The sequence below is a fragment of the Pristis pectinata genome, chromosome 1 (genome assembly GCF_009764475.1).
Source record: "Pristis pectinata isolate sPriPec2 chromosome 1, sPriPec2.1.pri, whole genome shotgun sequence".
Classification (NCBI taxonomy): domain Eukaryota; kingdom Metazoa; phylum Chordata; class Chondrichthyes; order Rhinopristiformes; family Pristidae; genus Pristis; species Pristis pectinata.
The window spans coordinates 82680636-82702530 of NC_067405.1; the positions used below are offsets into that span (position 1 = coordinate 82680636).

Genomic DNA, 21895 nt, shown 5'->3' on the forward strand with positions numbered 1-21895 from the left:
TCAGTGCTCAGCCAAGAGTGGAGACGTCTGAGCACCCTGGTGAGGCCACAACTGGAATGTCTCTCACAACCTGCAGAAGCCTGTACCTGCGATAGAGGGAGAGCAGCAAATATTCACATGCACAAGGTGGCTGCTCTATCCTTTGATGAGAGGTTAAACAAACTAGTTCCTCTGGCAGTAATTTTTTGCTCCAGAAGAGTTACTTTAAAAATCTGTTTAAGATGGATGAGGTGAATCTTTTTTCTCTTGGATGGTGGTGCATCTTCTCTAGAGAGATGGAAGCAGAGTCTTTGAATATTTTTATGGCAGGGGTAGGTAGAAGGAGGTGAAGTGTTATTGGGGGGTAGGGTGGGAATGTTGAGTTGCAGTTGCAGTTAGATCAACTGGGGCCTTTTTGTCAGTGTGGTTAGTTATCCAATATGTGGCTCAACAGTAGGCCTTGTTTGATAATGGTCCTGTGAAGTGCCTTGGCAAGTTAGACATTATTAAAAGCACTAAAATACTGGTTGTCGCATTGTATGGTCGGTCCCCACTTGCACTAGCAGGATGTAGTGCTGGCTCTCCACATCCAGTGACTGGGCATCGGGTAGCACAGTGTGGAGGCCCTTCCTGTATACAGCTGGCATTTAACATAGAACAGTACAGCAGTGGACAGGCCATTTGGCCTAGATGTTGTGCTGATTTTGATGCCAATTTATACTAAATGTCCTCCTCCTGTGTATCATCCATATCCTTATATTCCCTTCATATTCATGTGTCCACCAAACTGCCTGCTTCCACTACTTCCCTGGTAATCTATTCCAGGCACCTCCCACTGTCTGCGTGGAAAAACACTTGCCTCTCACTTCGTCGTTAAACATCCTCCCTCTAACCTTAAAAGCATGTCCTTTGGCGTTTGACATTTCTACCCTGGGGAACAGATTCTGACTGTCTACCCTCATAATTTTAAAAACCTCTATCAGGTCTCCCCTCAACCTCCAACACTCTAGAGAGAACAACCCAAGTTTGTCCAGTCTCTCCTTATACCTTATACCCTTTAATCCAGGCAGCATCCTGGTGACCCTCTTCTGCACCCTCCCCGCAGTCTCCACATCCTTCCTATAATGGGGCAACCAGAACTGCACGCAATACTCCGGTGCGGTCTATATAGTTTTCTATAGCTGCAGCATGACTTCCTTACTCTTATACTTAACACCCCTACCAATGAAGGCACCTTATCCCCTTCTTTACCACCTTATCCACTTGTGTAGTCACTTTCAGTGAAGTATGGACCTGGACCCCAAGATCCCTCTCTACCTCAATGCTATTAAGGGGTCTACCATTAACTGTATACTTTCTCCTTTCATTTGACCTCCCAAGGTGCAACACCTCACACTTGCCCGGATTAAACTCCATCTGTCACTTTTCTGCCATATCTGTAACTGATCTACATCCCGCTGTATTTGTTGATTGTCCTTCACACTGTCCTCAACTCCACCAGTCTTGGTGTCATCTGCAAACTTACTAATCCACCCATCTACACTTTCATTCAAATCGTCGATAAATATCACAAATAGGTTCCAGCAGCAATCCTCATGGAACACCACTGTTCACAGACCTCCAGCCAGAATAACAGCCTTCCACCCCTACTCCCTGTCTTCTATGGGCAAGCCAGTTCTGAATCCACTCTTGCAATTCACCCTGGATCCCATGCATCTTTATCTTCTGAATCAGCACTACCTTCTCCTCAATCTCAACATGCCCCAGCACATTCGCATGCCCCACTCGGTTATCACTATCCTCCAACTCCTTCTCATCGGTAAACACTGACAAAATGTACTTATTTAGTACCTCAGCCACTTGCTCTGACTCCAAGCACAAATTCACTCCTTTATCCTTAAGTGGACCTATGATCTCCTTAGTTATTCCCTTTTTCTTAATATAAGTATAAAAATGCCTTGGGATTCTCCTTCATCCCACTTGCCCCTATTGGCCTTCCTAAGCACCTTCTTGAGCACTTTCCTATTATTCCATGTAGGAAAGTGCTCCTTTTTCTTTCTGACTAAATTTAGGACCCCTTTGGTCAAGGCCAGGTTCCCTTGCCTTACCATCCTTGTCCTTGCTACTTACCGGAGCACACTGATTCTGAGCTCTGATCAGCTGGTCTTTAAACAACTTCTACTTGTCAGACATGGACTTGTCCGACAGCAGCTGCTCTCAATCAATGCCCCTTAGCTCTTGTCTTATCCTTTCGTAATTTGCCCTCCCCCAATTTAGTACCTTCCCATAAGATCTGATTTTAGCCTTACTCATAACTGTCTTAAAACGTAATGAGTTGTGGTCACTATTCCCAATATGTTCACCCACTATCAAGTCTGTCACCTGGCCTGGCTCATTTCCCAACACCAGGTCCAGTATGTTCTCTCCTCTAGTTGGATTCTCCACACACTGCGTCAAGAACCCCTCTTGGATGCACTGAAGAAATCCCACCCCACCTATACCTCCTGTATGAAGTTTCAATCGACACTGGGGAAGTTAAAGTCCCAGTGATCCATAAATCTGAAGCCCTCCTTTCTGCACCTGCTCCTTAGCCAAGTATTGAACTGCACTATGTATCTATTTCTCACCTCACTAGCGCATGGTATGGGTAGTAATCCTGAGATTACAACCCTGGAAGTCCTGCTTTTCGACTTTCTACCTAGCTCCCTAAAATGTCTTTGCAGGACCTTGTCCCTGCTCTTGCTTATGTCATTGGTACCTATATGGACCATGACCTCTAGCTGCTCACCCTCCCTTTCAGAATGTCCTGTACACACTGCGAGACATCCTTGACCTTTTATTTAAAGATTAATAACATAGTAGGAAAATAAATTAAACTAGAAAATTATCACAAAAACTCTGATAATTAAAAGCATTACACTAAAGCAAAATAATTTAAGAAAGAACTTTCCTTTTGCCTCCTACAATCCTAATGAAATCAATGGATCTCAGATCCTGCACCATTGACATAGCACAGGATCTGAGAGGTCCACATCTGGAATGTCTGGTCTCGCTACCTGAGGAAGCCTGTACTTCCGATAGAGAGAGAGCAGCAGTGATTGGGGATTGTAGCAGTGAGCTTTTACCAGTTACACAGGTAACTGGAATACATCAATTGTTGCTAATTTTTCTCTCCACCCTTCCTGAATGTTGGTCTCAATGAAACACACTGGGTTGATTCAATGCAACATATAGGCTTTGAAATTGAAATGATTTTATTAAGTGAAACAGATGAACAAACATTGTTTGATACAGTGAGGTGTATTTCTGACGTACCTTAATAGAACAAGAGAGACACAACTCGCCTTTTCTCTAAACTCAAGTATCTGCAGCACTTTGGTTACACAGCTCATACATTTAAAATACATTAGATCTTTAGTTTTCAATATTTACACACCTTATCTCATTTCAGAACAATTGAAAGGCCACTGATACAAATTTGATAAAATGAAGTCTCTCTGCCCACCGTACTGCTGGTTTGAGGGGTCCAGACGATGATTGCAATTACAGAAACACTCCCAATTGATTAGGCAGCTAATACCAGAGTATTTTCGTTTGGGCTTGGGCAGATCTCATGGACAAACTGACCAGCTCAAAATGACGGTCTTTCAGTTGAAAAGAATACGTTGTGTGATTTAGAGTATGCCCATTCACTTTGCAGACTTCTGGAATGAACACTGAATTTTCCAACTTCGGGTAAACTGCTCACTCATCGTTTCCTGTTATCACGCTTATAGAACCATAGAACACTACAGCGCAGAAAACAGGCCATTCGGCCCTTCTAGTCTGTGCCGAAACCTCATTCCGCTAGTCCCATTTACCTGCACCCAGTCCAAACCCTCCAGACCTCTCCCGTCCATGTATCTATCTAATTTATTCAAAACTTGAGTGAGCCCGCATTTACCACATCAGATGGCAGCCCGTTCCACACTCCCACCACTCTCTGAGTGAAGAAGCTCCCTCTAATGTTCCCCCTAAACCTTTCTCCCTTCACCCTAAAGCCATGTCCTCTCATCTCTCCTAATCCAGGTGGAAGGAGCCTACTCGCATTTATTTTGTCTATACCCCTCATAGTTTTGTAAATTTCTATCAAATCTCCCCTCATTCTTCTACGCTCCAAGGAATAAAGTCCTAACCTGTTCAATCTCTCCCTGTAACTCAACTCCTGAAGGCCCGGCAACATTCTAGTAAATCTTCTCTGCTTATGTCCTTTACTCGTGCTTTTTTGAAAGAAATGCTTCTCTAATGGTCACTGTTCATGCTCTTTATCACCTGAAACAAAAATCAAACTGCTGGAGGAACTCAATGGGTCAGGCAACATCTTTGGAGGCCGAGGGATGGTCAACGGTCAAGACCCTGCATCAGGACCCAAAACATCGATCATCCGTCTGCCTCCACGGATGCTGCCCGACCCGCTGAGATCCTCCAGTAGTTTGTTTTTTTTACTCCAGATTACAGATTCTACAGTCTCTTGTGTCTCCTTACCACCCGATCTATCTTAACCTATCTCCATATAGTGTTTTGTCTCACTCCTCCCCCCTCACCTCAGCTCTGTTTTCTAAACTAAGACCCTCTTCACTCTTCTTCCAGTTCTGAGGTGGGGTCCCTGACCCAAAATGTTAACTGTTTTCTCTTTCCACACTTGCTGCTTGACTGGCTGAGTTCTTCCAGCATTTCTGTTTTCCCTCTTAGAAACCTTGTTTGACTAAACTCATCACTAATAACTTTGATGTAAGGTTTTCATTGAAAATATTCGTGAAGAGGGACATTTTGCTGTACTGAAGGCACTATGACACTATGCAGTTGTTATCCTTCAGTGTACCCTGTTCTTCCCCTTGGTAAGTGAACACCCCTCTCTGTACCCCTCTGTAATGGAATGCCCTTCAGCCACTCTCCCTAATAACAAAGCCTTACATCCCATAACTGAAGACTCTTCTCTCTACTGCATACTATAAAAGAATATCTATTCCAGGATAGCAGCATCAAAGAATCCTGAATCTTGACAGACTCCAAAAACAGTTTCTAACTGGCTCTGTGTCGTAAACCCTGTTGGTCCTGAAAATAAAACAAAACTGCAGATGCTGGAAATCAGAAATAAAGACAAAAAATGCAGGTCAGACAACATCTGTGGAAAGAGAAATGTAGTTAGTTTCAGATCTGAGAGTTTTCATCAGAATTGGGAAGTGAGTAAACAGGGAGAATAGGTGAAGGAAGGCTAGGACAAGGGAAATATTTCTGAGGGGGCGATGCTTGGGTTGATAGGATGATAAGTTGTCACGGTGATATGCTATTTACAAAGCTGCCTGATAGATTAATGAGGCCAGTTAGTGAGGGGCATTTCCAACATTCTGCATTTGGTTTCACTTCTCTGAAACAGCTCTGACCTGCATTCCACCACTTTTAAATGCCCGTGTTTTCTCCCTCCCTCCCTAACTGCCCCCAACCAAATGGCTTCGTAAACAGTGTATCACCACAGCAACCTGTATCACTGATACTCACTTTGTCCTATTCCATTATTCCCCATCTTTTGTGTAACTAACCTGTTTCCTCAATTTCCAGTTCTGACCAAGCCTTCAACCTGAAACATTAACTGTTTCTCTCTCCATAGACACCACCTGACTTGATGAGTGTTTCTAGCATTTTCTGCTTTTAATCCTTTTTACCTTGTTTTAAAATCAGCTGGAGAACATAGTGCTTTTGGGAGCTGGCCAGCAAAGTCACAGGATCTCTGTCCTGCTCTGATGCTACTTAGATGGGGGTTTGATAGAGGGGAGGCTGTTATGGACTTGAGTGCTGACAGTATGGGTTAAGGAGACAAAATGCAGTCACTGTTGGTGATATGGAGAGTTCTGGATGTTTCTGGAGAGGGCAGTGAATGGCATTTTGTGTGATTTTTTTTTGTTGTTGCAGCAGCTTCTTGTCCACGTGCACACTCGATTTCAGGGAGAATAACAAAAGGCAGCTGTCATCCAAGTTCCACCTATCTAAAAAAGTACCAGGATTTGGCAGCTCTGGCTGTAGCTTCTGTTACAGCAGAGGTAGGTATTTTACACATTCTTGAAATTATTGATGATGATATCCAGTTGATCAGTTTGAAAGCTATTTATGCTGCGTCAGTTAATCTGCACACTGATCCATTTAATCCTTCAAATGGGGCATTTTCCCTTGTGCTTGCCTCGTGAATTTCAGCTGGCTACCTGCCACTGCAAGAATCACAACTGAGCTGGCTTTTTGCCTTCATGTATATCCCTTGAAATGAATGACTGCATATTAGTTTCATTCAGAGTAGATTCAGAGAAGTCTTAATATGTCACCACTCCAACCCCAACTTCTACATCTCTCCAAATCTGGAAGCACAGCATCTGTCACACCATTCCCCCAAGATGGGATGCAGCAGTTCAGACCAGACCAGGGACCAGCATTCCTGGTGCCCACCACATGCAGCATCTACAGATTTTCAGGATGCCTCTTTGGAAGATGACGACAAGCCTGCTTCTCAGGTCTGGCTGAAGTCCTGTCATGAGGTTTTTAGAGAGAGAGATCCAGGAATCTGATCCAGTGGCGATTACCAAGGCTGATATATTTCAAGGTCAGGGTGCTGCCCCTGATGACTGTCTCAAAGTGTGACTGCCACACATCTTAAAATTTACATTGTCCACAAAACACAGAATGATGAAAATCCCTGTCTTTTCAGATCATGGTGGCATCTGTTAACTGCCCTGGAGACCTCCTTACTGGTAAAGCAGCAGCTGGTTGGAGGTATGTGCATTCATCAGGCTAAACAAATGTACACCATTTCCCATTATACACCTTGGGTTTAAAAACATTTTTATTGCAATTGCCACAACCCAGGCTGTCCTGAAGCATCTTAGCTCTATTGTTGCTGTTGTAAGAAGTGCTAACTTGCACATAGTAAGCTCTCAGAAACATGATCTCACCATAACTAATGCTTTGGTGATTCAGTTAAGAGAAATGTTGGGCAGAATTTCTCTTCCTGCTTCAGTGAATTGCTCCAGGATATTTTATTACCACCTGAGAGCAGGAGGGTCTCTGGTTTGGTGCTGCTAAAAGTGCAGCATTTATGTGTCCCATATTTGCACAAAAGTAGAGGCAATGCTTTGTGTTTCAAAGAACAAAATGCTGGAGGAACTCAGCAAATTAGGCAGCATCTGTGGAGGGAAATGGACAGTCGACGTTTGGGTCGAAACCCTTCATCTAGACGTGTTATATTTTGATTCACAAAATTTGCACTTTTGTGTCATGTCATTTTTAGTCTTCTTTTGTGTTTTCATTAGATACCACAACACAGAAAAAGGTGTTCTGATGTTCTATAAGCACTATGCTTCCTCCACAAAGCATGGTTTTATGGGAATTGGTATGATTGAGAAGCCACTGCACAGTGTGTGGTGTGTAGTGAAAGATAACAGCAAGAGACAGCTCTATGACAAGACAGTAAGAACCGTGAAAATACACCGACAGCTGGGACATGGCATTGAGCTTGGTAAGGTGCACTGGTCTCCTCCATAGCTTCTGGTCTTGGTATTAAGTTTATTGGTTGGTTGATCTTAATCCCAGTCTCAGGATACACAAAAAAGATCTTCCTTCCAAACAGAACATGGTGCTTTATTCCAATGCGTGAGGGTTTCTTCTGTTCACACATGCTTTCAAGATGCATTCTTCTGTGTGTCTGTGTACTATAGGCAGAAATAGGCCCTTCAGCCATCCAGTCCATGCTGACCTGATCTTCTGCCTAGTCCCATCTACTTGCACCCAGACTATATCACTCCAAACCCCTCCTATCCGTGTACCTATCCAAACTTCTCTTAAATATTACAATTGAACCCACATCTACCACTTCCACTGGCAGCTTGTTCCACACTCGCACCACCCTCTGAGTGAAGAGGTTTCCCCCTCAGATTCCCCTTAAATATTTCACCTTTCACTCTAAATCTATGGCCTCTACTTCTAGTCTCACCCAACCTGAGGGGAAAAAGCCTGCATGCATTCACCCTATCTATACCCCTCATAATTTTGTATACCTCCTATAAGATCTCCCCTCATTCTCCAGCACTCCAGGGAATAAAGTCCTAACCTATTCAATCTTTCCCTTTCACTCAGGTCCCCAAGTCCCAGCAACATCCTTGTAAATTTTCTCTGCACTCTTCCAAGCTTATTGATATCTTTCATGTAGATAGGCGACCGGAACTGCAGACAATACTCTAAATTTGGCTTCACCAATATTTTGTACAACTTCAACATAACATTCCCAACTCCTGTACTCCTTGCCCAGATTTATGAAGGCCAATGTGCCAAAAGCTCTCTTTATGACCCTATCTACCTGTGATGCCACTTTCAAGGAATTATGGATCTGTATTTCCAGATCCCGTTGTTCAACCGCACACCTCAGCCCTACCATAAGTCTTACCCTGGTTTGTCCTCCCAAAATGCAACGACTTCACACTTGTCTGCATTAAATTCCATCTGCCATTTTTCAGCCCATTTTCCTAGCTGGTCAAGATCACGCTGCAAACTTTGATAGCCTTCCTCACTGTCCACTATGCCCCCAATCTTGATGTCATCCACACATTTGCTGAGCCAGTTTACCAGATTATCATCTAAATCATTAATATAGATGATAAGCAACAGACCCAGCACCAATCCCTGCAACACACCACTAATCACAGGCCTCCAGTCAGAGAGACAACTATCTACTACCACTCTCTGGCTTCTCCCACTAAGCCAATGTTGAATCCATTTGGCTACTTATGCCAAGCAACTTAACCTTCTGGACCAGCCTCCCATGCGGGACTTTATCAAAGGCCTTGCTAAGATCCATGTAGACAATGTCCACTGCCTTTCCTTCAACCACCACCTCAGTGACCTCCTTGGAAAAACTCTGTAAAATTGGTTGGACATGACCTACCACACACAAAGCCATGTTGACCATCCCTGTCTATCCAAATAATTGTATATCCTGTCCCTTAGAGACACAGGTTGATATAGCCTGAGCTCCAGTTATCTTTGTCTAGTTTTGTTGTGACTGGTCTCCCTCTTTGTCAATGAGAACTCCTGATGGAAATTTCCAAATTGCAACTTTAACCAGGAGTAATGGACTTATTAACCCTGCTCTCTTTGACATTAGTCATTCCACTGACAGGGGTTAGTGGTTAGATCCTCATTGCCCATAAGTGCCCACTAGGCAGGTGTTCTGAAAATTTTATCAGATTAATTTTCATATTCCGGTGCTTTTTAAATGTGCAGTTTTTAAAATGCCTTGGTATTCACAACCAAGTGCTTCCTTGTGGAGAGTAACTCGGGTGTCTGCTGAAAGCCTATGCTTGCCTACCTGGGGACATGGATCACCACTCTTGAGGATCTCCGTAGTGCATTGTCATTCTTAAACAAATGGTTAGGTAGCTGTTTTTGAATGAGCCGAACAGCCCTTTATGTTGGAAATAATCTCTAACTAAAGAAGCAGAAAGAATAAAAAGCTGAGTTGTGGTGAATGAGGTTTCTTTGTTTGAAGTGATTTTTTTTGGGACTACTCTTTTTTTTGTATTTATGTTGTGGTAAAGAGCATAAATGACTTTTTAGTTGAAACCCAGGGGTAATGAACAATGAGGGCAGTAACAGAATGCAGGAGGATGTTGGCAGGTTGGTGAAATGGACAGACATTTGCCAGTTGATATTTAATATGGAGATCTGTGAGGTAGGTAATGTGTTCTGGTAGGATAAATCAGGACAGATCATACAAGATCAATGGTATAGTTTAAACAAACTGCAGTACAAGAGACCTGGGAGTCAAGTTAAGAGAGCTATTAAAAAGACATATGGGATCATTATCTGTCTCAACAGAAGTTTATACTCCAAATGGAACAAGTTGTGTTGAACTTTTAAAACACTGCTTAGAGCTCAACCAGTGTTCTGCTCAATTCTGAGCACCACATTGCATGAACGCTCTGTACCAGGGATGAGGGACTTGAGGAAGGTGCGGAAACTGGGAACAGCTTCTTCCTTAAGGCGGGAAAGGTTGAGGTTTGAAATCATAAAGACCGTTGTGAATAAGGAGCCATTAGCCCAGTGGCAGAAGGTTCATTGATCAAAGGACAGAAAGGTGAGGTAAAATAACCATGAGATAGACTGCCTGAAAGGGTACTGGAAGGAAAAGTTAAGTTGGGGCTGTATAATATAATTTTCTCTATGGTTTAAGCTGTATGATGACCAATTTTTGGTTCAATGGAAAGCATCTTACCTACTGGCCTGTAATAGAAATTCTAATTGTGTTCAAATCATCTGTGTTTTGTAACCTCCACAAGCTCCCTTCATTCTTCAGTTCTGCCCCAATTTCTTCTTCCCACCACTGATGACAGAGCAATTGGCTGCTAGCAAGAGGCCACTCACCATAGAGTAATTCAGCACAGAAACAGGACCTTTGGCCCAACTCATCTGTGCCCATCTAAGCTGGACATGAGGGGTGGCTCCTGTGTTGTGAATGTTCTGTAAATCTATGAACACACCACTTTCCAAATTAATGTTGTTTTATTTGACCTTTTTTCCTCCAAGTTTACCTTGTGATTAACACCTCTACCTGCTGTCTCAACCAGCCCAGGGATTTCTGCTGCATCAGTGTGGAGGCTGAAGAGGTAAGGTTAACCACAGCATTTCTTCCTTTTGGTATTGATTCCTCTTCCTGTTGACTGTTTGAATGGTGGGAGATATGACCCTTAGATTTATACATTCATTGCTGAACTCCAATGTCTTCAATTGATCCAAATTACAACTTAATGGTTTGATTCTTCCCTTTTGTACGCAGCTGCCCCACTAATGAGGTACTGGTTCATGTATCAATCTATCCACAGCTTACCCTGCTTTTGCAGGACGACTTCATCCCTGTGACCACACGTGGTACTATTCCCAGCACTCTGCATGGTAGGTGGTGTGGCTGTACCAGTACAGTCAGCCATTCTCCACACTTCTACAGCAACAACTCTTCTGCCATGGTCATTTCCCCAATTCCAGCTTGTATTTGACAAGACAGTAAGACCACATAAAAGGACTGAGGAGCAATTCCAAATCTGCTTTGTGATGTTTCATTATTTCCAAAGTGCTTCATACCGTACGGGAAAATGAAAGTTTAAAACAGTTTCATTGTGGATCTTGAGTCTATAGACTTGCTGTAGAATCCTAGGAACATTGTGGCTATTACAGACAATAACTCAAGTAAACAGAACCCATGTTCCCAAAACAGAAGACATCTTGTACCTTTACAGACTGCAACCCACTGTGGCATTCATTCAGTGCTGAATATGATCTGGTAGCAGGTAGGCAGACTGTGCAATATTCAGCCAGAGTCTGAATCCCTCGCTCTTCCCCTAGAACCAGCAATACATTCTGGCAATGCAGTCCATCTACGAGGAATCAATGCCTCGACCAGTCAAGGATATGGTTCGAGGTGAAATGCTGCCCAGTGGTTGGATCTTGCAGCCTGACAACCACAATGGGAAAGAAATGACAAGACTTATCTACTTGACTCAGGTAAAGTCAGTGTGACAATGTCATTAAAGATGTTGACCCCATGTAACGAATGAAGCTGAGTTTTCTCTTCCACTGTTTTTCAGGTTGATCTTGGTGCTCCTGCGCTTCCCCCCAGACTGTTGCGTTCACTTGCCAGGCAGCAGCCTTTGTGTATTGCCAACCTCATCAGCTTGCTCTCCTGATGACTTGGTTCTAAAGATCAGTAAAAGCTGAAGCAGAGCAGCTGCTGAGCATCTGGCTTTGAACTCTACCCTGACTTTGCATTCAAGAACATGGTTACATACTTAAAGTCAGGTCATACACATTAGTAGCATAACCACCTTTAGCATAATTTTATGCATGTTCAAACTTAGGATATTTGTGCATTATTGCAAACCTCTCAAAGTTAAGGCAACACTTTCCAATGGGCAAGTCAAGCTACTTCTCAGCAGGTCAACGACCAGCTGTTTGAGGTATTTTAACTAAACTGTACAGTTAAAATTTTTATTTTTGTATGCAAAGGTCCAAATTGAACTTTATTTATAACTGGTTGAAGCCTTTTATATGAAGCATTTTATACAGTTATTTCTAAGGATAATTAGTTTACATGGGATTTTCTTAACAAAATAAGCATTAAATATTTTGTGAACATTATTTTGTGAATGTTTGCTTAATGTACTTTTCAGTATAAATGCCCTGCTGAAAGAAAATCTACTTCCTCCAGTTGAAGCCTCTCCAGCCAAAGGAATGAACCACTCCACATCACAGGAACAGGCCCTTGTTTGTGTTTATCCTCACCCTGGCAGTGGAGGCAGCCGAGGACAGACATTGCCAGTGAGGGAATGGGGAGAAGAATTAAAATAGCTGGGATCTCCAGATGCCCACAGTAGATGGACCAGAGGTGCTTGGCGAAGCAGTTGCCTGGTTTGCATCTGTTCTCACCGAAGTAGAGGAGGCCATATCAGGAGCACCAGATGCAATAAAAGGCTGGAGGAACCGCTTCTGCATCATCTCCAAAGTCTTTCAGTAATGTGGCAACCAGAACTACACACAATACTCCAAACGTGGCCTAGTCTTATACAACAGCAATGTGACTTGCCAGGTTTAATACCTGACTGATAAAGTATGTGCATGTGCCGATAAAGACGTATGGCATGTGTTGTCACTTTCAGGCAACTATGGATGTGCACCCACAAGATCCCTCTCTACATCAATCACCTTAAGGGCTTTGTCATTTACTGAATACTTTCCTCCCAACAATGCATCACTTGTCCAGACTAAACTCCATTTCTCTGCCCAAATTTCCAACTGGTCAATATCCTGCTGTGTCCTTTGACAACCTTCCTCAACTCTGTTGTCTGCAAACTTGCTAATCAACCCACCTCCATTTTTGTGCAAATATATATTGGACCTTGTTGAATGCTTTACTAAAGTTCATGTGGACGACATCCACTACTGTACTCTCAATCAAGTCTTGTCCATGCTTTTCCCAGACAGGAGTAGATCCTATCCCTAAGAATCTTCTTGAATAATCTCCCGACCATTGATGCAAGACTCGCCTATAATTTCCTGGTTTGTTCCTAACCCTACAGGAACATTCTCCAGTCCTCTGGGGTAGCACCTGTGGCTAAAGAAGAGATAAGGATCTCTGTCAAGGCCCCAACAAACTCCTCTCATGCCCTTCTCAATGACCTGGGAGAGATCTGCCCCTGGGGCCTTATCCACCTTAACAAGGAGTGGTATCTTTACCCTATCAATCAGTCCTGGTGAGGCAAGGATACCATTCAGATATGATGCTATTATTCATTTCCCAGCTAATTATTTATTCTACTCCCAACAGAAAATCTAGAATGGCCAAAGTTTCCTCCATCTACTTTATTTGTTATTGCCCATTCATTTTCAGTAAGCAACAGACCAGCTAATAGCTTGAAGTGGTTTTTTTTGTGTATCGCAAGACTAAAGGTACATTAGTGTGGGACTGAATAATAAGAGATCTCTTCCTGTCCATTAGCCCCCCCCCCCCCCCCCCCCCAACTAGATAGAGAGTATTTGAATGGAAGCAGGGAGTTAAAGGCAAGAGCAATAGTTTTTCAAAAGCTGATTATAATGAATTGGCTTGGCATTTGAGATGGAAGTAACTCATTTGTGTGAGCAGTGAGAAGCTCCTTTCCCATGCCAGCACCTCACTGCAGTTTGGCATTAAAACAAAGGGTCTGAAGTTAAGATACAAAGCAGATCAGCAAAAGGTTGTTCAATTACAAGAGTCAGTAACATTATAATAATATGGAAATCTTAATTTATGACCAACAAACCTCCACTAAAAATGTAACAAGTGTAGAATCTCATTCCTTCATAACCAACTCAATTTTTATCTTATTCAATCACAATTTTCAGTGCATAATTTTAAATTAAATATTCTAATTTCACCTTTTTTTTAGACTTGCATCTGAAAAGTTTGCAAGCTGACTGCCGTGCCAGGGAAGGGGCAGAAACAGCTCTCCACTGTGCGACAGCCCAAAGTCTGGCCGGCTGTAAACAATGAACGGTTCATTGTCAACTGCAAAATCTCAGCCAAACATCAGATTACTTAGACAAGTAGAAAGTGGTCCATTTATTAGCTAGTCCAATGTGAACTACAAAATATTCATTTGAATATTTGATTAAATTTAGCAGCACTGATAAAATTTAATAAAATATCCCCTACCCATCCCAAACAAATTGCACATGAATTGTAAAATACTGCAAAAATAGACTTGTTTTTTCCCTATAAATCATAATCCAAGCTTGTTGTTTTACTCAGTATATCTTGTCTCATTTGGCTTCTGGTCTTCCATGGTATCTGTCTTTGGCAGGTCTGAACACATTTTAAGTACAGATTCTATCACATTGATGAAATCCTGGAAGGAGAAAGAATACTTTATGAAATCCAAGACATTGGTTTTCTTAACTAATTGAATGTAGATTTCTATTAACAGAGGTGCAACTTGATCCCCGTATCCACTGTAAAATGTCAAACTTACCTGGGGCCAATGCTTCTGTGAAAGGCCCCTCCAACAACACTCTATCTCCACAGCTTTCATCAATCCCCACTCAGTAAGGCTGTGAATTAGGAATGAGAGCTCATTCCACCATGACTAAAGGGAGAAGAAAATGGTAAAGCTTTGAAAGAGAAACTGATTTGATTTGCACCAATATTTTCATTTCTTGTCAAGTATTACCAATGCTGGTGAATACACTGCATTAGACTATGTTCTGCTGGATTCCTCATTCCTGAATTCTAAAAGCAAGGAAGAATTGATGGCTTTTGTTTGTTGTATAACAAGATCACAAAGCCCTGCAAGCCTTTCAACATTCAAAAACTCCATTTTCTCACCCTATAAAGACCTTGATGTCCTTAATATTCCCAAACCTATTGATCACAAGCTAGTTTGTATACAACAACCTTCACAACCCTTTAGGACAATCTCCAGTATTTTCTCATCTAAGTCAAAATTATATAAGTACGCCTCTGGTGCTTGTTGTGCAGGTCCTCCCCAAGTTACAACAGGGATCTGTTCCTGAGAACTGTCCATAACCCAAACAGTTCACAAGTGGGAAATGCAGCCACCCAGCAATATATTTAAATAAAAACCAAGGGCAACATGTAGTTAAACCAGGGTGTTTAACTCAACCATTCAGATATTATTTGGAAGATGCCAGCAAGAGGTAGATCCAGGTGAGAAGGGGTGATAGGCAGATGGAGGAGGGAAGGGTGGAAATAATGACAGAGGCTGGGAGGTGATGGGTGGAGGTGACAAAGGCTGCAGATGATGGAATGTGGAGCATGGAATCAAATTAGGGAGGGGACCCAGTGGGAGGAGTCTGTTGGTGATGGGCAGAACACGTAGGTGGGGGAGGGGAAAGAAACTGGGAAACAGGGGAACTGGGTGGACCAGAAGAGAAAGGGACAGAGGGGGAGCAGGTTATCTGAAATTCAAAGAGAGACTTGTACATGCAGATTAACTGAGATTCATGCAAAAGGACTCCCAAATCCCTCTGAATAACAACCTTTACTCTCCCACATACCTTAAAAGCCCTTTTGCTTTTCAGCACTTCCTACCAAGCGGATAATTTCACATTGCCCCATATCTGCCTCATCCTTGCTCAATTACAGTTGCTTTTTCAGTTTCTTTGTATCCTCTCAATATTAGTGCTGTATATTCAGAAAACTTGGATATCATACACTTGGTCCCTTCATAGAAGTTATTGATACAGTAGAGGCCCAGGCACTAATCCTTGGTAACTTAAATACCATCATTTCTGCACTCTTTTTTCCAGTTTAGACTATTTAACACTCTGAACAGCTTTTCTATCATTTAGTCATCTGCTGTCATTAAATTCACACACTTGAACTTTGCGACAAAATAAAGAGTAAATGGAATATTTGGAGCAGGAACCTGGCAGAATTTCTCTACATGAAAACATTGCAATATTTCAATTTGTGAAAATATGGTGACCAAAGATATATTTTTAAAGAATTCAACACAACTTAAACAACAATGGGCTGCAAAACATTTTCTGGAAAAACTATCTTCTTTCAACAGGTTGCAGTTTAAAGGATATTTTTCCTTTGCGAATTATAATCCCATCACTCATACCTTCACAGTTTCGGCAGAGTTAGTTTTCCTGAGGACCAGAAAACTCACAAGGATGATCATAGAGATGTACAGCACAGAAAAAAGCCCTTCAGCCCACCACGTCCATGCTGACCTTCTTGCCCATCGACGCTAATCCCATCTGTCCACATTAGGACCATATCCTTCTATGCCTTGCCTATTCATTTAAACAGGCACTTGCTTCTTAATAGTGATTGTATAGGATTTCAACACCTCCTCTGGCAGCACCATTCCCCTTTAAAACTCCTTCCTTTCACCTTCAACTCTCCTGTTTTTGATACCCCTACTATAGGAAAAAAATTTTTTTACCATCTACCCTATCTAGGCTTCTCAGAATCTTGCACAGTTCTATCAGGTCACACCTAAGCCTCCTTCACTCCAGGGTAAAATAAGCCCAGCCTATCCAATCTCTCCGCATAACTAAAGTCCTCCAATCCAGGTGACATCCTGGTAAATCTTCTCTGTACTCTCTCTCGCACAACCATATCCTTTCTAGGCTGTGGCAACCAGAACTTCACACACCATGTACAGTATCACCAGTGCTTTGTAAAGTTTCAACATTACGTCTCAACTCTTACATTCCCCACCTATGAAGGCAAGCATACCATATGCCTTCTTCACCACCCTATTGATCTGTGTTGCCACTTTAAGGGAATTATGGACTTCAGCACCAAGGTTCTTCTACATTCCTCAATGCCCCACTATTTATTGTATATGCCCTATCCCTATCTGACTTCCCAAAAAATGCATCATCTTGCACTTGTCGGGACTAAATTCCATTTGTAAAAACTCTGCCCAACTTTCCAACTGACCTATATTCTGCTGTGGACTTTGACAACCATCCTCACTGTCCACAGCACCACCAACTTTCATGTCATATGCAAAACTTACATTCACATCCAAGTCATTAATATGTCACAAACAGCAAAGGTTCCAGCATCAATGGTTGTGCTACACCACTAGTTATAGTGTTCCAATCAGAAAAACATCTACCACTACCCTCTGCCTCCCATCACCAAGCAGATTTTGAATCCAATTGGCCAGTTCACCTTGGATCCCACGTTGCCTCAACTTTCTCAACCAGCTACTGTGCAGTACCTTATCAAATGCCTTACACTAAAGTCAGTATAGACAATGTCCACCACCCCACCTTCATCATTCTCCTTTGTTACCTCCTCAAAATACTCAAATTAGACAGGATTCCCCACACAAAGCCATGCTGAATATCCCCGAGCAGCCCCGCCATTCCAAATGTACATAAATCTTATCTCTTCGAATTTTCTCCAATAATTTCTCTACCACTTACATAAGGCTCACCAGCCTGTAGTTCCCATGAATTATCCCTGCTGCCCTTCTTAAATAAAGGAACAACATTAGCTATCCTCCAGTACCTCACCGAGTGAGGGAAAGAATATGGCAGATGACTATGTGGCTAAAGAATTGGTGCAGGAGGCAGGGATTCAGATTTTTGAACCATTGGGATCTCTTCTGAGACAGTGATGACCTGTACACCTAAACTGGAAGGGGACCAACATCCTTGTGGGCAAATCTGCTAGTGCTACTAGGGAGGGTTTAAACTAGATTGGCGGGGGGTGGGGGGAGGGGGTGGGATCCTAAGTAGAAGTGAGGCAATTGAGAGGCAGGATAGTGATAGAGAAAACAGCAAAAGCAAATTGAACAGGCAGGACAGGAAGGAACATGGTAAAGAGCGAGGAAAGTCAGTTGGATTAAATTGCATTTACTTCAATGCAAGAGCTCTGACAGTTAAGGCAGATGAATTTAGGGTACGTGGGATTGAGATACTGTGGCCATTACAGAAACACGGCTATAATACAGGTGCTTTAGGTGAGATAGAGCTGGAGGGAAGAGAGGAGGGAGAGTTGCTTTTTTGATTATGGGGAACATCACAGCAGTAGTTAGAGATGGCATTACTGAAGGATCATCTGGTGGGGCTTTATGGGTGGAGCTGAGAAATAAGAAGGGGATGATCACTTTGTTGGAATTGTACTATAGGCATCCAAATAGTCCTCGGAAATTAGAGGAACAAATGTGCAGGGAGGCTGAGGAGAGTTGTAATGATAGAGTTGTCATTGTAGGAGATTTTAACTTTCCTGACATTGCCATAGTGTTAAAGGTCAAGATGGAGTAGGATTTATTCAGTGTTCAGGAAAGTTTCCTCAGGCAGTAATATAGAGGGCCCTACCAGTAAGGGGGGCAAAGCTTGATCTACTCCTAGGAAATAAGGAAGGCCAAGTGACTCAGGTCACAGTAGGGGAGCACTTTGGAAGTAGTGACCATAGTTCCATCAGTCTTAAAATAGTTATAGAACGGGACAGAACTGGTCTGCAGGTTCAAGATCTGAATTGGGGCAAGGCGAATTTTGATGGTATTAGACAGGAGCTTGCAAAGGTTGATTGGGCAAGGTTGTTTGCAGGCAAAGGGACCTCTGGCAAGTGGGAGGTTTTTAAAAAGTGAGAATAGAAAGAGCTCAAGGGCTACATATTCCTGTTAAAGGGCAAAGCTGCTGGGAGTTGGGAACGCTGGATGTCAAGGGATATTGTAACTCTGGCCAAGAAAAAGGGGTCAAATGCAGGCAGCTGGGATCAAGTGAATCACTAGAGGAATACAGAGGATGCCGGAATGTACTCAGGAAGGAAATTAAGAGGGTCAAGAGGGGGCATTGGATGGCTCTGGCAGAGAAAATGAAGGAGAATCTAAAGAGACTTTTTTTAAGGTAATGAGAGTGACTAGGGAGAGAATAGGGCTCCTCAAAGACCAAGACGGAAATCTACGTGTGGAACCACTGGAGATGGGCAGAGTTCTCAATGATTATTTCTCTTCTGTTTTTACCATGGAAAAGATGTGAAGACTTGGGAATCTGGCAAAGTTAATGGAGATGTTTTGGGAGCTGTCCATATTACAGTAGAGGAGGTGTTGCATGTGTTAAGATGTATAAAGGCAGACAAATCTCCAGGTCTGGACGAGGTATATCCAAGAACACTATGGGAAACCGAAGAAATTGCGGGAACCCTCACTGAGATATTTGCAACATCGCTATCCTCTGGTGAGGTGCCGGAAGACTGGAGGATAGCGAATGTTGTGCCTTTATTTAAGAAGGGCTGTAAGGATAGACCTGATAATTATAACCCATTAGCCTAACATCCATGGTAGGCAAGTTGCTGGAAGCACTCTGAGGGACAGGATATACTGACATTTGGAAGTTGGGTTGATGAGGGGTAGCCAGCATGGCTTTATCTTACGAATCTGATTGAGTTTTTTGATGAAGTGATGAGGAATATTGACGAGGGGAGGGTGGTAGACATGGTGTAAATGAATTTCAGTAAGGCTTTTGATAAGGTTCCACATGGTAGGCTGCTCTGGAAGGTTAGATCACATGGCATCCAAGGAGAATTAGTAAAATGGATATGAAATTGACTGGATGGTAGGAAACAGAGGGTGATGGTGGAAGGATGTTTCTCAGACTGGAGGTGTGCTCCAGGGGTTGGCTTTTGTTGTTTGTCATCTATATTAACGATTTGGATGAGAATATATGAGGAATAGTTAGTAAGTTTGCAGATGACACTAAAATAGGTGGTGTCATAGTGAAAAGGAGTATCAAGAATTGCAGTGGGATCTGCTGGCTGGGTAGGTGAGCTGAGGAATGGCAAATGGAATGTAATTCAGATAAGTATGAAGTGGTATATCTTGGAAGGACAAAACAAGGTAGGACTTTTACATTGAACAGAAGGGCCCTGGGGTACCGTTGTAGAACAGAGGGACCTTGGAGTACAGGTGCACAGTTCCCTTAAAGTGGAGTCACAGGTGGACAGGGCAGTCAAGGTGGCTTTTGGCATGCTGACCTTCATCAGTCAGGGCATTGAATATAGAAGTTGAGAGGTTATGTTGCAATTAAGAGTGCAAAAAACATTTACAAGGAAGTTGCCAGAACTCATGGGACTGAGTTAAAGGGAGAGGTTAGACAGGCTAGGCCTTTACTCCTTGGAGCAGAGACTGAGGGGTGATCTCATAGAGGTGTATAAAAATCACGAGGGGCATGGATAGGGTGAGTGGTCCTTTTTTTTTCCAGGGTTGGGGAATCAAAAACTAAAGGACATAGTTTGAAGGTTAGAGGTGAAAGGTTTAATAAGAACCCACAGGGTAATTTTTTTTTTACACACACACACACAGCAGGTGGTAGATGTATGGAGCCAGCTGCCAGAGGAAGTGGTTGAGGCAGGTACATTAGATGAGAAGTGATCATTTAGGACCTTGCCCATATGCCCTGGCTTTCACACACAGATAATCCCTTTGGTCTCTAAAGAGGCTCTCTTTTTCCTTCGCTAACCTCTTATTCTTAATATGATAGGATTCTCCTTATTCTTACCTGACAAGGATATTTCATGGACACTTTATGTCCTCCTAAATTTCCTTAAGTACTGTCCTGGGTTCTCATTATTCCTCAAAGGACTTGCTTGATTGTAGTTGTCTCTATATACCTGTCAGATGTTTCTTTTTTTCTGATCAAGCCTTCAATAACCTTCGTCATCCATAATCTTGCAATTTCATTTCACCCTTACCGAAACATGCTGTCCCTGAGTCCTGCTAACTCTCTTTTAAATGACAGATGTCGTTTTACCTGCAAGCATCTGCTCCCCATTCATTTTTGCCAGGTCCTCTTATACTCTCAAAATCAGCCTTCCCCCAGGAACGTAACTTGCGGATCAACCCTAACCTTTTCCATGGCTACCTTGAAGCTTGCAAAATTGTGGTCGGTTTCCAAAGTGTTTCCCAACCAACACTTCCCACTTGCCCAGACTCATTTCCTAAGATAAGGTCAAGTATAGCCCTTTCTCTGGTAAGACTATCTACATATTACCTCAAAATCTTTCTTGAATGCACTTAACAAATTCCACCTCATCTAAACTGTGATTGCAATAATTTCATCTTTACAAGTGATGATCCTTGCTCTAAGCTCATCTGACTTACCTACAAGGCTTCTTGCATTATAGTAAATGAATTGAGCCTGCCATCCCCCACATGCTCCCTAACCTGCCTGTTTGCTCTACCCACTGGACTTGCTTGATTTATCCTTTGTACTTGGCAGATCAATCTCCCCACCTACATACAGCTAACTGAATTTCCCACCCCCTGCCAAATTAGCTTAAACCCTCCTGAGTAGCATGAACAAATGTCCCTGCTGGGATATTGGTCCCCTTCCAATTTAGATGTAACCCATCCTTGTACAGGTTCTACTTGCTCCAGAAGCAACCCCAGTGATCTAAATACCTAAAGCCCTTCCTCCTGCACCAATTCTTCAGCTACACGTTCAGAGTCATACAACATGGAAACAGGCCCTTTGGCCCAACTAGTCCATGCCAACCAAGATACCCATCTAAGCTAGTCCCATATGCCTCTAAACCATTTCTATCCAGGTACCTGTCTAAGTGTCTTTTAAATCCATCTGGTTGAAAACTTTGCCCCTCAGGTTCCTATTAAACCTTTCCTCTCTCACCTTAAACCTATGTTCTCTAGTTCTTGATTCCCTAATCCTGGGAAAAAGGCTGTATTTACCCTATCTATGTTCCACAGTTAAAACTGAGGAGAAATATCCATGAGGACCTTGCCTAGCTCCTGCAGCTCTACACACAGATGTCCACTTTGGTCTCTGAAGGGCCCTATTCTCTCCCTAGTTATTCTTTTTCCCTTAA

The 21895-nt window shown here is 42.7% G+C and overlaps 2 protein-coding genes across 5 annotated transcripts in view; one reads left to right on the plus strand and one right to left on the minus strand.

Annotated features, from left to right (window-relative positions):
• The window catches only part of stard9 (StAR-related lipid transfer (START) domain containing 9), a 247660-nt gene extending 234135 nt beyond the window's left edge, over positions 1-13525 (plus strand). For 2 of the 4 annotated variants that reach the window (XM_052028043.1, XM_052028062.1), the window contains exons 29-34: positions 5929-6056; positions 6713-6777; positions 7314-7519; positions 10582-10661; positions 11395-11553; positions 11637-13525. In XM_052028043.1, the coding sequence (XP_051884003.1) occupies positions 5929-6056; positions 6713-6777; positions 7314-7519; positions 10582-10661; positions 11395-11553; positions 11637-11735 (737 nt within the window). In that variant the 3' untranslated portion in view covers positions 11736-13525. Of the gene's footprint in view, positions 1-5928; positions 6057-6712; positions 6778-7313; positions 7520-10581; positions 10662-11394; positions 11554-11636 lie in introns of those variants that run through there. The other 2 variants (XM_052028052.1, XR_007957336.1) reach the window with 2 other exon arrangements.
• The window catches only part of cdan1 (codanin 1), a 111229-nt gene continuing 102858 nt past the window's right edge, over positions 13525-21895 (minus strand). The window contains exons 27-28 of the mRNA XM_052028079.1: positions 14553-14666; positions 13525-14429 (exon numbers count right to left, since the gene is read on the minus strand). Coding sequence (XP_051884039.1) covers positions 14325-14429; positions 14553-14666 — 219 coding nt within the window. The 3' untranslated portion in view covers positions 13525-14324. The remainder of the gene's footprint in view (positions 14430-14552; positions 14667-21895) is intronic.